General features: G+C 42.6%; 1 protein-coding gene across 6 annotated transcripts in view; it reads left to right on the top strand.

Annotated features, from left to right (window-relative positions):
* Positions 1 to 14,165, top strand: part of ANO1 (anoctamin 1) — a 292,511-nt gene that overhangs the window by 150,213 nt on the left and 128,133 nt on the right. For all 6 annotated transcript variants that reach the window (XM_073604245.1, XM_073604241.1, XM_073604242.1 and 3 more), the window contains one exon: positions 9,106 to 9,438. In XM_073604245.1, the coding sequence (XP_073460346.1) occupies positions 9,106 to 9,438 (333 nt within the window). The remainder of the gene's footprint in view (positions 1 to 9,105; positions 9,439 to 14,165) is intronic.

Genomic DNA, 14,165 nt, shown 5'->3' with positions numbered 1-14,165 from the left:
GTATTTGTACATGTTGATCATATCCCTCCTTAATCTCCTCTTCTCAAGAGTGAATAAATTCAGTTCCTCTAATCTTTCCTCATAGCTGAGCTCCTCCATGCCTGTTATCAGTTTGGTTGCCCTTCTCTGCACTTTCTCCAGTTCCCCGATACCTTGCCCCCGCTCTCTCGCGCTCTTTTGCTCTCTCGCGCTCTTTTGCTCTCTCGCGCTCTTTTGCTCTCTCGCGCTCTTTTGCTCTCTCGCGCTCTTGTTCTCTTGCACTATACAGTGAATAACAGTATTTTCACACAAATTTCTCCTACCCAACAATCTCAGATAAGAAAAACAAGCAACTGTTATCAATATGGTGTCGGTTTATTCCTGGTATGGCAGTTCACATAGGAACAGGCTGCACATGTTGCTCCTGGATCCCTTTTGGTGTGTTTGTACATAATACATTTTATTACCAGCTCTTTTCTTATAGTGCAGATTTTTTATTGCCTAATCTGTAAGTGGTCCTTTTAAAGGGGGGGAGAGGAGGAAGTTAATATGTACATTTCCTGCTTCTTCTATGATATTGGAATTTATGCCAGGAGTATAAGAGGGGTCAGGTCTGTACAAAGTGTTATTCAGGTTTGGTTTCTTAGTATTTTAATCCTGTCCTATCTGTATATCACACATATAAACTATGCTAGCTTTTGTGTTCTCTACATGAAAAAGGGTCACCACTGCTTTCCACATTGTATACAACTTTCACACTTTGTTTAAACATCAATCGGCCTGAAATTGACGAGTTTATTCATAGTGTCATCATTAACAATACAGCAAGGGCCATGTTGGATTTCAGATTGAATGCGGCAGATGTGGCGAACAGCAGTCTTATGTCTCTGCTTTCTGTCTAAAATCTGAGATGGATTCTGGATTGTATTAATAAATATTCCTCAAACTGATTGATTTTCTTTTTTTTTTTTATACACATCTAGTGTGATCTTTATACCTTGATACAGTTGACCTCCGGAAGACTTGCATTTTCCTGTTTTTCCGTACCTGTCCAACAAATTTCCATTAATGTAGTATGTGTCAGCCCAAGTAGAAGACTCTGGGAAATCTATGATAGATGAGCAGAAAACAGGTCCTGGAAATGTTTGTCACTGACCTTTTGGTGCATTCTAGCCTATATCTCAAGGCCTTGACAAACTTAAAGCGTAACTTCAGTCATTTTTTTCAACTTTCCATCTATTAAACCTTCTGTTCTTGTTTTAACTTTTTCTGCCAGTAAATACCTTATACAGCCCACTTCCTGTTGTCTTGTCTTGTCTTGTCTTGTCTTGTCTGGTAAAAAGCCTAGGCATATGACATCATGCACAGCTCTCTCTCCTGAGAGTTTGCCAGGAAGGGAGGGGGGGGGGGATAAGTCATAAGAGGGCCAATGAGAGCTGCAGGGCTGGAGGTGTGTGTCTGTGTAAATCTCCATATAGTCTCGGCGCAGTATTTAAAATGTAATTCATGTTGATGAGGCCTGTGTGTCCCGTTCAATCCCTGTTGTCTAATTTCATGGCAAGTTGCACTCTGCGTACCTCTCCATGCTGTCCAATTTTAGAAAGCAAAAAATTGCTCCAAAGCCCTTTCTGGCTTCTGCTTCCAGTAGCTGGGTGCTGTGACACAATGGCGCTCATCCTTGCTCCCCAAGCAAGGATACATTCCAAAGGAAGCAACTGCACACCACATATTCAACATTTTTTTGTTTTCAATGAATTTTATTGGTCCAAGTGAATAAAAACAAATTCAGCATTCGTGTACAAAAACTTTATTAATCCAAGTGCTTGAAGACAGATCTTTCCTGGACCTAGATGGGGGTTTTCTCCAAGAACCTGGATCAATAAAGTTCTTTGAACAAAAAAAACGCTGGATATGTGGTTGCATGTTTTTGAATTTATACTTGTCTTTGTTGGCTGACCCCCCCCCATTACGATCCTGAATAAGCGAAGTATGCCTCTATGAACTTCCTACTGTAGGGCAGTAATGCTGAACTTGTAGCTTAAACGCTATGGGGTTGATGTACTAAAGTACAGACTGTTCACTAAGTGAACATTCACTGAGCTTAGTAAATAGGTGAAACTGTTCACTTGAAATACCCAATCATGTAAGGGGAAAAAATGTTCAAACTGCACAGATAAATGATTGAAGTAAACACAGCTTTATCATATTCACTAAGCTCAGTGAAAAATTAGCATTTATTTTACGGAAACAGTATCTACTTATTTTAGTAAATCAACCCATTTATGTCACAGACCAGATCAGGAGTTCTGCCTTCTATTGCAGCATACTTGTTCTGGTGCAATGGCTTAGTGGTTGTAAACCTCTGACATAAAAAATGAACACCACATATCTTCCTATAGTGTATACTTTCCTCAATCCAAGGCAACTAGTGTGATTTCTATCCACATGAGTCATCTCCAACAGGCTGTGCTGTCTACAAGGGATGGAGGGGAACAGGGGAGAGGAGTTCCAGCACAGTCTGAGTTTGACTACCTGAGCTGTGCATGTTTCCCTATGAGGTTGCGTGTGTGGGACTGGGGGGGTCTCTCCTACTGTACTCTACTCTCCTCTCCCCTCTGCTCAGGTCTCAGATTACACCCAGCTCTCCTCTGAGCCATGCAGTGTTTGACTTAAAGAGGAAGTAAACCCCGACGGGCTTTACTTCCTCTTTTGCTCCCCCCAAGGCCTGCATAATATATGCATTGCATACTAGCCCTTTATATGACACTTAACCTGTTAACGAAGCCTGCCCTGTCCCCTGTGCAGGCTGCATCCATCTTCACCCCTCTTCCTTCCGGGGCCGCGGACTCCGGCTCGGTGACTGGCCGGAGCTGCGTGACATCACTCCAGCGCATGCGCGCAGGAGCCGTCAGTCACGGCACACGCTGTCTCTTTCCTTCCTTCCTTCCTTCCTTCCTTCCTTCCTTCCTTCCTTCCTTCCTTCCTTCCTTCCTTCCTTCCTTCCTTCCTTCCTTCCTTCCTTCCTTCCTTCCTGTCCCCACAGCAAGCAGCCAAGCCACTGCTCTGTGTTCATTCAGACACAGAGCCACGGCTCGGCCCCACCCCTCTTTCTCCTCATTGCCTCACTGACTTTGACAGCAATGGGAGCCAATGGTGCCCGCTGCTGTGTCTCAGCCAATTGGATGGGGAGTCCCTGAGAGCCAATGCTTTTTTGCAACATTGCTGGATCAAGATGGGGTTCAGGTAAGTATTAGGGGGGCTGCTGCACACAGAAGGTTTATTATCTTAATGTATAGAATGCATCGAGATAAAAAGCCTTCTGCCTTTAGAACAACTTTAAGCCGGCCATACACTGTGCAAATTTATTTTCTGCAACCCTAATAAATTTACTCGATTCCCCCATCAACACAAAGAGTGTTTACAGGGGAATCCCTCCTGCCAAGTCATTGTATTCTCCCTGTAGGAGGGTGGGGGGGAAGCCGTCCCTACTGAGAGAAGACAGTGATTATTGCTAGCGGCTACACCAGCCACTAGCAATAATCGCATGTAAGATTCGGCAGGCTGGTTGTACCCAAGTTGATTGATGAACTTGGTACCTTCAGCCTGCCCATACATGGTTAGAATCTCGAGATTCGAACCGTCAATGGCCGGCCTTAGAAATTTAATTTGTACAAAAAAATTTCCTCCTGCTCTCATCGAAAATGACCATTGATTTGACCCACTAATAATTAGAAAAATGTACAAACTTTCTTAGAACGTTCCTTTCCTGAGACTGTTTGTTCGAAAATGCATCTATGGCCAGCTTAAGAACTTAAGTCTGTTAAACTTTGAAAGTCTCATGCAGACAAGATAACGCCTAGACACAATCCAACTTGTGAGCTCAACTCTACTATCGGTTTGTGATTTCCAAAAACTGTGGAATTGTGAAGACATTCTGAATGTTGATTTAGACGGTGCATGTTGACATTACTGAAGACATGTGTAAGGCGCCCTTGCTTGACTTTGTATTGGCTATGACGAGGAGGTCCGGAAGGGCAGTCTAACTGCTGATGTACTCCATAGTTATAAGAAGGCATCCACCTTTGTATTACCACCATGTATTCTCTGTCGTAGTAGTGGTATTTGTTTTGATATGATTGAATGAGGGACTACAAACCATTGTATGAAATGTTTTGAATATATTGCAGAACAAGCGCAAAAATATGAAAACTATGTCAATGGCTATTTTTAGAGGAATGTTACAACAAAAAAAGAATACTTTAGTAAAATGCAGACATAGGTTTATCCAATCTCTGAACGGTTCTCACTCAGGGCTTTAAAACACCAAAACCATATATACTCAATCAGCCGTCCTCCCTCCCAGGCTGTCCTGCCTTAATTTCATGTACATGCTTATTGCTCTTCCCAAGTTCTGTCTATCGCCTGTTTTGCAGATTGGCTGGGATGCCCTCATCCCTGCATGCCAAGGGTTAGGGTGTCTGGCCACTTGAGAATCAGTGCTGTTTACCACTCTCTGGAGGGATCAGTTTCCAATGATCCTATTTCTCCCTGAAGCCCAGGCATTCTTGGAGAGCAATAAAACAACTTATTATATTTTAAATCATTTATAATTGCTATAATTTACTGACTGAATCGGGTAGTAATTACCACAATGCCATTAGTAATTCATTCTGAACATCGTTGGCTGGAATTCAGAGCCAGACTTGGATATAAGTGGCTAAATTGTATAAAATAACAGTCCAAAGTCTGTTCAGAACTACAACACCCAGCATATTTTGAAACCAAGGGTATAGTGGAATTAGGTAGACTTGTAATTGGAATACTCGCTATTGATCTGACCAGGAAGACCCTATCCAATGTAATCCATGCCACAAGTTTCTTGCTATTTATGCAGAGTCAAAACTGGAATGATTATATTTGTATGGAGGCAACTAAAGTTGGTCATGCATTATACAATCTGATTGTACAATCTCCTTTCAGGCCCTTTTCAGATGGGGCAGACTTCGTCCAGCGGATCCGCCTGCTCAGCGGGGAATTTCCCCATTGATCCCTGCTGAGCAGGCAGATGACAGGTCCGTGTCCGCTCCGCTATGCAGAGCTGACACGGACACAGCCCGCTGTTCTCTATGGGGCAGTCGGATGAAAATGGACTCCCTGTCCCTTTCCATCCAATTGTCATCCGATGCAATCCTCTGGACGGATGGGGAATGAATCAGATGCCAGGAGGGTGTCAGCGGACACATGTCCACTGACATCCGCCACTCCATAGAGAACAATGGGTGGTCCGATTGGGTCCGACTGAAAAATGGACAGGCGGAATCGATCAGTCCGCTGATGTGAAAGGGGCCTTAGAATAACCAAAACTATGTAATATGGGACATAAACAATCCATTCAATTTGTATCAAATCACACAGGCCCTTCTGCTACATAGTTGATGGTAGATCTAAAGGTAATTGTACAGTCAGATTTTATAGTGTGGACCAAAATAAGACCTACTGCATTTTTGCTAGCGCAGCGCAAAGTGGTGCATTACAACGCATTGCAGTGTGCTGTAAAGCGGGTATGTTGTGAAAGTACATTGGGGTGCTCTCTACAATAAATGGCACAACGGTGCACTGATGCACAGAATATGTTAGTGCAGTGGTGTAAATGGGCCCAAATAATTTGGTGTCAACTATGGTATATTTCAGGGTTACTAAAGGCATTTGGGACAGTCGTAGATTAGTGTGTGTGTGTGTGTGTGTATACACTATATTAATTACAGGAGTTCTTTAAGGCCCCTTTCACACTGGGGCGGTGGGGGCGTCGGCGGTACAACAGCGCTATTTTTAGCGCTGCTGTACCGTTGTTCTTGCAGCTGTATTCGGCCGCTAGCGGTGCAGTTTTAACCCCCGCTGGCGGCCGAAAAAGTTTTAAAATCACTCATACAGCGCGGCTATAGCCGCGTTGTCCCATTTGATTTCAATGGGCAGGAGCGGTGAATACACCGCTCCTTCACCGCTCCAAAGAAGCGGTTTGCAGGACTTTTTTCACCGTCCTGCTAGCGCACCGCTTCAGTGTGAAAGCCCTCGGGCTTTCACACTGAACAAACAGCGGAGGCTGTTTAGGGGCGGTTTGCAGGCGGTATTTTTAGCGCAATACCGCCTGCAAACCGCCCCAGTGTGAAAGGGGTCTAAATCTCTGTGCTGTAGAGCAGTGGTTCTCAACCCTGTCCTTAAGTACCCCCAACAGGCCATGTTTTGGGAATTTCTCTTAGATAAAATAGCTGTCCAAAATACCAAGCCATTGACTCTGATTTAAAGCACCTTTGCAAGATAAAGGAAAACCTGCAAACATGACCCAATGCCCAATGTGTCATTAGTTAGAGGTTATTCCTGCAGTGGTGCCCAGATTTGATGACTTAATCATTAGAATATAAATGACTGTATGAGTCAGTGCCTATGTTCCAACAAGCTTCCTACCGCACAATCTACTGATAAAACCGTAGTTCGTTATGATGGCATTTATTAATAAAGGTGTGGACTAGGTACCCAGTTTGTGTCAATATGGTTAAATTGATTTGACATTTCTTCCCGGTGAATGTAGATGAAGAATAGTAACTGAATTCAACAGAGCAAAGCCAAGCTCCAATGGGTACACAGACCACATTTAAACCTAGCAGAGGTTTGAACTTTTCCCTTCTCTGTTTTGGATGGAGTTGGGCTTTAAGATGTTGTATGCAATGTACAATGTGCTTTTATTTCTATCAAGCTGTCTATATCCACTGCTGTTTCTCTAGCATATGTTAGAAGTCAGAACCAGTTGGCACTTTTTAAACCGGTTTGTAGATGTTAAACACATATCTTCCAACTTTCTAAGATTGGAAAAACGGTCACCACTTTAGAAGAGGTATAAAACCGAGGGCAATGCTGATAATTGCACTGAATTAAAGTGGCTGTACACCACTGCAATTATAAAAAAAAAAAAAAAAAAAAAAAAAACTTTCCCCTGTAAGACAACTGCATAATGTGCTAGTATGCACTGCATATTAGTACGTTATGAGATACCTTAAAACGAGGCCCTTCAGCGGCGCGCTGTCACCTCTGACACGGCTGACATCTTCCACCGGTCTTCCTTCCAGGTTCACTGGCTTTGGCTATGTGAGTGACGTCACCAGCTGCATCTAGTGTGAATATATCCTAAACGGTGCCCATTTAGGAGATATTAATTTTACCTACAGGTAAGCCTGATTATAGGCTTACCTGTAGGTAAAAATCACAAAGCGGACTTTTCTACCGCTTTAATACACAATAAAGGTTGGTTAATCCCACAAGCATACCTCCCAACTATCCTACACTTGGAGGGCATGTCCCTCTTTTGGGGCCGAATCCCTCTGTCCCTCCTTAAGCCTAGTACACACCGTCCGACATTCGGCCCGTGTGTATGACACCCGGCCCAACAGAAGCCGGGCGAGCATGCTGGAAACCCAGCAGCCGACCAGCATCCGATCAGCGCTTTCAGCCGATGGCGGAGAATGCTGACTGGAGTAATCTGGCGGGGGGGCCGCCCCCCCTGTCAAAACCAGGGGCAGACTGATAACTCATGGGGCCCCCGGGCAATAGGAGATTATGGGGCCCCCGGGCAATAGGAGATTATGGGGCCCCCGGGCAATAGGAGATTATGGGGCCCCCAGGCAATCAGAGATTATGGGGCCACACAGTACACACACACACACACACACACACACACACTATACAATCACACAGTATACACATACATGTACACACAGTATACAATCACACAGTATACACATACATGTACACACAGTATACACAGACAGATGTAAAAAACACAGATTTATACATACTGTCCCTGGTTTTACTGAGGCTGGCAACCCTGATGGGGCCCCCTAGTGGCCCAGGGCCCTCGGGCAGTGCCCGAGTGGCTCAATGGTCAGTCCGCCCCTGGTCAAAACACAACAGCTCAGCGGGGAGATTGCTGTACTAACGTCTAATTATTAGTTCCACTGAATCTGACCCCAAAAAGTGTCATTTGCAGTCAGATTTGTCCGCCGCAATGTCAGTCCTGCTAAAAATTGCAGATCGCCGCCATTACCAGTAAAAACTATTTTAAAAAGTCCCTAAATCTATCCCATAGTTTGTAGACGCGATAACTTTTGCACAAAGCACTCAATATATGCCTATTGCAATTTTTTTTTTTTTTTTACCAAAAATATGTAGAATACATATTGGCCTAAACTGATGAATACATTTTGAGATAGATAGATATATCTAATATAATATATATTTTTTTTGGATCTGTATTCTAGCAGAAAGTAAAAAAAAGAAAAACATTTTTTTTTTCAAAATTGTCACACTTTTTTGTTTATAGCGCAAAAACTAAAAACCGCACAGGTGTTTAAATGCCACCAAAAGAAAGCTCCTATTTGTGGGAAAAAGGACACGACCACGCAATTGTCAGTTAAAGTGACGTAGTGCCGTATCGCAAAAAAATGGCCTGGTCATTAAGGGGGTAAATCCTTCCAGTCCTTAAGTGGTTAAAGCTAAAAAATGTTTAGATAATAATGTTGCCCCCTGCTGACTTTTAGTATAAGGACACTTAACTGTCCAGGGAGCCGACTCTTCAACTGGCTTCGGGTGCAGATGCTGGCATCTGAAGTACGGGAAGTGAAGCCTTGTGGCTTCTTAGCGCAGGTGAATGGTCTTCTGGGACCTGTGATGTGTCTGAGAAGACTGCGAAGCAAGGAGGAGCCCAAACTTCCGGCTTAGTTACCCTCTGTGGTAACCCCCCCCCCCAAAAAAAAAAACACATTTTGGGTGGTCCTGTTTCTCATCCCCCCAGCTCTTATGCAGCTGAGAACAGAGGGAGTGTAATCCCTTATAAAAAAAAAAAAAGTGTGTGTATATATATATATAATCTCATATTATTCCATATCTATTTTAAACTGAATGGGTTGTTTTACAAGGTGATTGTTTACAATCACCTTAGATTGCCACTATAGCAAAACGCCTGAAATGAGATAAAGGCCTTTCCCTAGAGTTCTGCCTAAATATAGAAAGAACAGAATTGAGTTGACTTGTTAGAACGCAAAATTACATTTAATTTTTTTTTTTCCTCCTTTGCAGCTACTGAACTCTCTGGGAGGGGATCAGGACTCTGCCTGTAAACATGGACTGTGCTTCAGAGATGGTCAGAGGAAAGTGGATTATATTTTGGCATACACCTATAAGAAGTCTTCCAGTAACCGAACTCCAAGTAAAAAGTCCCACCATAACAACTCTGTGCACTCATCTCGGGGGGCTAGAGATAGCCACCACCTTCCTGGTGGGGGTCCTGACCTAGAAACTGCAGAATCAGAACCCAGAATAGATTATCATGAAGATGACAAGAGATTCCGCAGGGAGGAATTTGAAGGAAACCTGATGGAGACTGGTTTGGAGCTAGAGAAAGATGAGGAGGTAAGGCTCCACTTGCAGACAATGCAGACAGCACACAATGAAGACTAAGATGTGCAGACATTATCCAGTCTTTCTCAGACACTCCTTTTGCTGTATATAGTGCTTGGATAATAAATAACAGATTTCATGCATATGGCAAATGAAGACAGCTACTGGTTGACCACAGTTGTGGGAAATACGTTTAAAAGAGGTTTAAAATAAAACTTGTTTAATCACTGTTTGTAGAAATAAAATGACAATGGCCACTCCTATGTAGCCAGAACCTTGGAAGCGCGGCCAAATGTTTTTGTGCACGCAGGTAGATAGTGAGGTTTATGGTTGGGGATGAGCTTGACGTTCGGGTCAAACAGAAGTTCGACTCGAACATCGGGTGTTCGCCGAAGAGCGAACATTATGGGGCGTTCGTGGCAAATTCGAGCACCGTGAAACGCCCCATAATGCACCGCAAGATCGCAGTGCATTGCTGTAGGATGATTGGCAAAAGCATGCACCTGACCTGCATGCTTTGGCCAATCATAGCACCCTCTGCTAAGAGTGCCATAATTGGCCAAAGGCAGGGTGCCTTTGGCCAATTATGGCTCAGGGGGACTAAGTCCACGCCCCACACTATAGATAGATAGATAGATATCTGCTTACACGGCAGGTTGTTCAGTTAGTGGCAGTGTATTTGATTATATATATATATATATATATATATATATATATATATATATATATATATATATATATATATTCTGCATCTATATCTACAGTGCATTCTGTGGTGTACTCTGTTTCTACTACACTTCAGGTGGTATACACAGTATAAAATACAGTGCAGCCGTTGTACAGTTTCTAATACAGTACAGAAGGTGGCTGGCTGACCCATGCCTTTAAACAATTTTTAAGTCCTCAGAGCCAAGGTCTGATCGGTTCAAGCAACCATTGCCAGCGTCTGCATTACATGGTGCAGGAATAGCTATGAGTAAGCATCAAATGATGTGAAATGCGTTAGCTTTTGATCCCTGTTCCCTCCACGTTTGATTTGCCTGTATGTTGGATTTTTTTCTTCATTTCTCCACAATAAAGATGCCTTTTCTATGGAGTGCGGCAGTCCAGGACTTTTTTTCTCTCTGCAGGAATATCTAGGAGCAAGAGCAGACTTGGAGACCTTTCCAGCAGAGCATCCACTGGGTTACTGGGTCTTAAAGCGGGACCACTGGCCAGAACTAGCTCAATATGCAATTGAGCTACTGGCCTGTCCTGCATCCAGCGTTCCATGCTTTCTGAACGCACATTCAGTGCTGCTGGAGGGTTTGTAATGGATCAAAGAGTGCCCACAGACTCCGTTGATAGGCTCACATTCATAAAAATTTATCAGTCTTGGATCAGCAGCTATCAAGCATCTGATGCTGATGTAACTGATTGAATTTGCTATGGATGTGGGATCCCTTGAAGACTGCTTATGCTGACTATCCTATTCCTCCTCAATCTTGGTGATGCTAGATTCCAACAATATTTTTGGTTTAGGGCACCACCTCCCAAGGCCCAATTTTTCTGCCCCTGTTCAACAGGGGCATGTAATTACAATTTTTTTATATAATATTTCACAGCAGGGCACCACCAAGAGTAAAGCCTCATACACATGATTGGATTTTCCGAGGGGAAACGTGTGATGACAGGCTGTTGGTGGAAAATCCGACTGTGTGTATGCTCCATCTGACAGTTGTTGGCCAACTTTCTGTGGACAAATGTTGGATGGCAGGTTTATAAATTTTCCACGGACAAATGTCTGTTGTCGGATTTTCCAAGCATGTGTACACAAGTACGTCTGACAAAAGTCCAAAGTACAAACACGCATGCTCGAAAGCAAGGACAAGCCAGAAGAGGTTGGTCTTGTAAACTAGCGTTCATAATGGAGAATTAACATTTTTGACATGGCAAATTATGAAATCTCGAAATGCGGCGCACAATTCTCTTCTTCTTTAATGGGATAATAATGAAGCTGCTTTGCTGGTGATACTGATGGAGTTATTGCAAACAAATTTTCAAAGGCTTTTTTTTCTAGTGATATCAAGAATAATATTATGCTTTTTTTTTTTTTTTTTTTTTTTTTTGGAGGGGTGGGGGGGGGGCAAGTTACCACAACACCATTATCCCGTAGCCTTTAAGATCAAAGATACAATGATGTTGGTGTCCCTTGTTAATGTTACATATTGTATTTTTTAAAATGAAACTGCCTACTCCCAAACTGTCATTTGAAGTAAAACACATAGCCAAGTATTATTCTCCACAATTTTTTTTTTTTTGTGCATTTAAAAAAAGAAAACAAATAAAATTTGACATGTTATCTGCCAAAAGAACTTAACCAAAAAGTGCATTCTATGCATCCAAAAATATATGGAAAATATACCAAATCAAATCATTATTCAACCAAAAAAATAATATCAAAGCAAGAACTCCAAGGCCAAAAATAAATAACACTTTAAAGTGTGAACTGAAAAGTGCGAATCAACACTCCCCAAACTTCTACTAACACAAAATTAGCAGAAGGAGCCCAAAGGGTGGCGCTAAGCAGCTGAAAAACCACGTAGTGCGTCACTACGTTCGTAATTGTTGGTCAACAATTGTGTGGCCGTGTACGAACCGAACCAGGGGGGTGTTCGGCTCATCCCTATTTATAGTGCCTGGTTGAGTGGCTGCAGGTCCCACAGCCCTTCTATATATTTAGGGCAATTTTATTGAGCTAATGGCTAAATCACTGATTCCTCTTCCTTTTGGGAGCTTGGCTATCTATATCCTCAGATCTTCCATTATAGAATTCCTTCAGATGGCAGTGGGTGTAGGCTGAATTATAAGTATTGTATAGCAGTAGCATGCTGGAATGGGCAGTTAAGCTGACTGGTAGAACAATAATTTGAGGATTCTGCTTTGTTTTATGGTTACCATGAAGACTGTTGTTTCTGTATTGTGCAACTTTTGTTAATCATGGGATATCAGGAAGATCTTTGAAAAGGTTGTGTTCCACCCATTCAATTTTCTCCACTCCCTGCTTCCTAAATATGCTGTTGATTGTGTATATCATAGAGCGCTCCCCAGGTGTGTCACCGTGTCCAGTGCCAGGTTTATGGATGGTAAATCTTTGTTTCCCTTGACCACAAAATCAAGAAAGCAAAAGATGATAAAAAAAAGTAAAGTAATGCTCCGTGTTGTACATATCCATGAAAAAAAAAAAAAAAAAAACATCCTACAGACTTCCTGTCATTTATACAGAATGTGCTTCACACTATGTGAGAAACCACAGATAAGATTTTGAGGAAGCAATGATGAAACCTGTTCAGCTTCACTGCTAGTGATGACCTTGTCACAAAACAAGTAGTCTCATTGTCAGAGGTTCAAGGTTTCTCTCATAGGTACATTGATTTATAACCTGCCCCTTTTTAAGAAGCTCATCCTTTTTTTTTTTTTTCTTTTTTTTTTTTTTTCTTAGAGTTAGCAGATGCATACCTTCACTTCAGTGTGCTAAATGCAGGCAGCTTAGCTGGAAAGTTGTGTGATGTCCGTAAACTGTGCTCACAAATTTCCAGGCATGTCATGATGTCCCATTTTCCTGAACCTTTCAACATTGAAATGTCAGAGCTACCATTAATTAATCTTTTTGAAGATACATGCTCTGGGGCCAAGCTGCTCCCAGAAGGTTTCTTGCCTTCATGCATAGATTGCATTAAAGTAGAAGTTCAGCCTAAAACTAACGAACTTTACTGGCAGCCACACTCTAATGCCGCGTACACGCGGTCGGATGTTCGATGGGAGCTTGTTGTCGGAAATTCCGACTGTGTGAAGGCTCCATCGGACATCTTCCATTGGAATTTCCGTCACACAAAATTTGAGATCTGGATCTCAAATTTTCCAACAACAAAATCCGTTGTCGTAAATTCCGATCGTGTGTACAGAATTCCGACGCACAAAGTTCCACGCATGCTCAGAATCAAGCAGAAGAGCCGCACTGGCTATTGAACTTCATTTTTCTCGGCTCTTCGTACGTGTTGTACGTCATTGCGTTTTTGACGTTCGGAATTTCCAACAAGATTTGTGTGACCGTGTGTATGCAAGACAAGTTTGAGCCAACATCCTTCAGAAAAAATCCCATGGATTTTGTTGTCGGAATGTCCGATCGTGTGTTCAGGGCATTAGACTAATCTTTCTAGCTCTGTAAAGCAAAAAATCGCTATACATACATTTTCTGAAACTGGTCCGGTCCCATGCTGAACTGTCAGCAGCGGCTTCTCTGTCTAGGCGTGTGCAGGAGAGGCAGCTGAAAATGGAAGCTCCATAGTAAGTCTGGCCATACACGAGTCGAATTCCGAAAATCTGAAATTTTGTGCGTTTTGTGATCCGATGGTGCCACCATTGATTTCAAAATTCAATCAACCAAATCTTCAATTTCACCTCATGTTGCTACAGAAAATTTTTGTGGCTGGGAATCTTCCTTTCCTGCACTTATGCGCATTTTTTTTCATTTACATTTCTCGCACGATTCTCCCATCATTGATTAGAAAATCATTTGTTTTTCAAACAATTTCCAACATGCCTGATTACTCAAATTCGATGGCCGCACGAAAATGGGCTGTAGCTGCAGCCCACTAATGGTGCGAAATTCAAACGAAAATTTTTAAATGAGATTTTCTAAAGAAAATTCTTTCAACAATCGACCCATGTATGGCCTGCCCATTTGGCCTGGCATTTCT

The sequence above is a fragment of the Aquarana catesbeiana genome, linkage group LG11 (genome assembly GCF_042186555.1).
Source record: "Aquarana catesbeiana isolate 2022-GZ linkage group LG11, ASM4218655v1, whole genome shotgun sequence".
NCBI lineage: Eukaryota > Metazoa > Chordata > Amphibia > Anura > Ranidae > Aquarana > Aquarana catesbeiana.
This window is presented reverse-complemented; position numbering and strand designations above follow the sequence as displayed.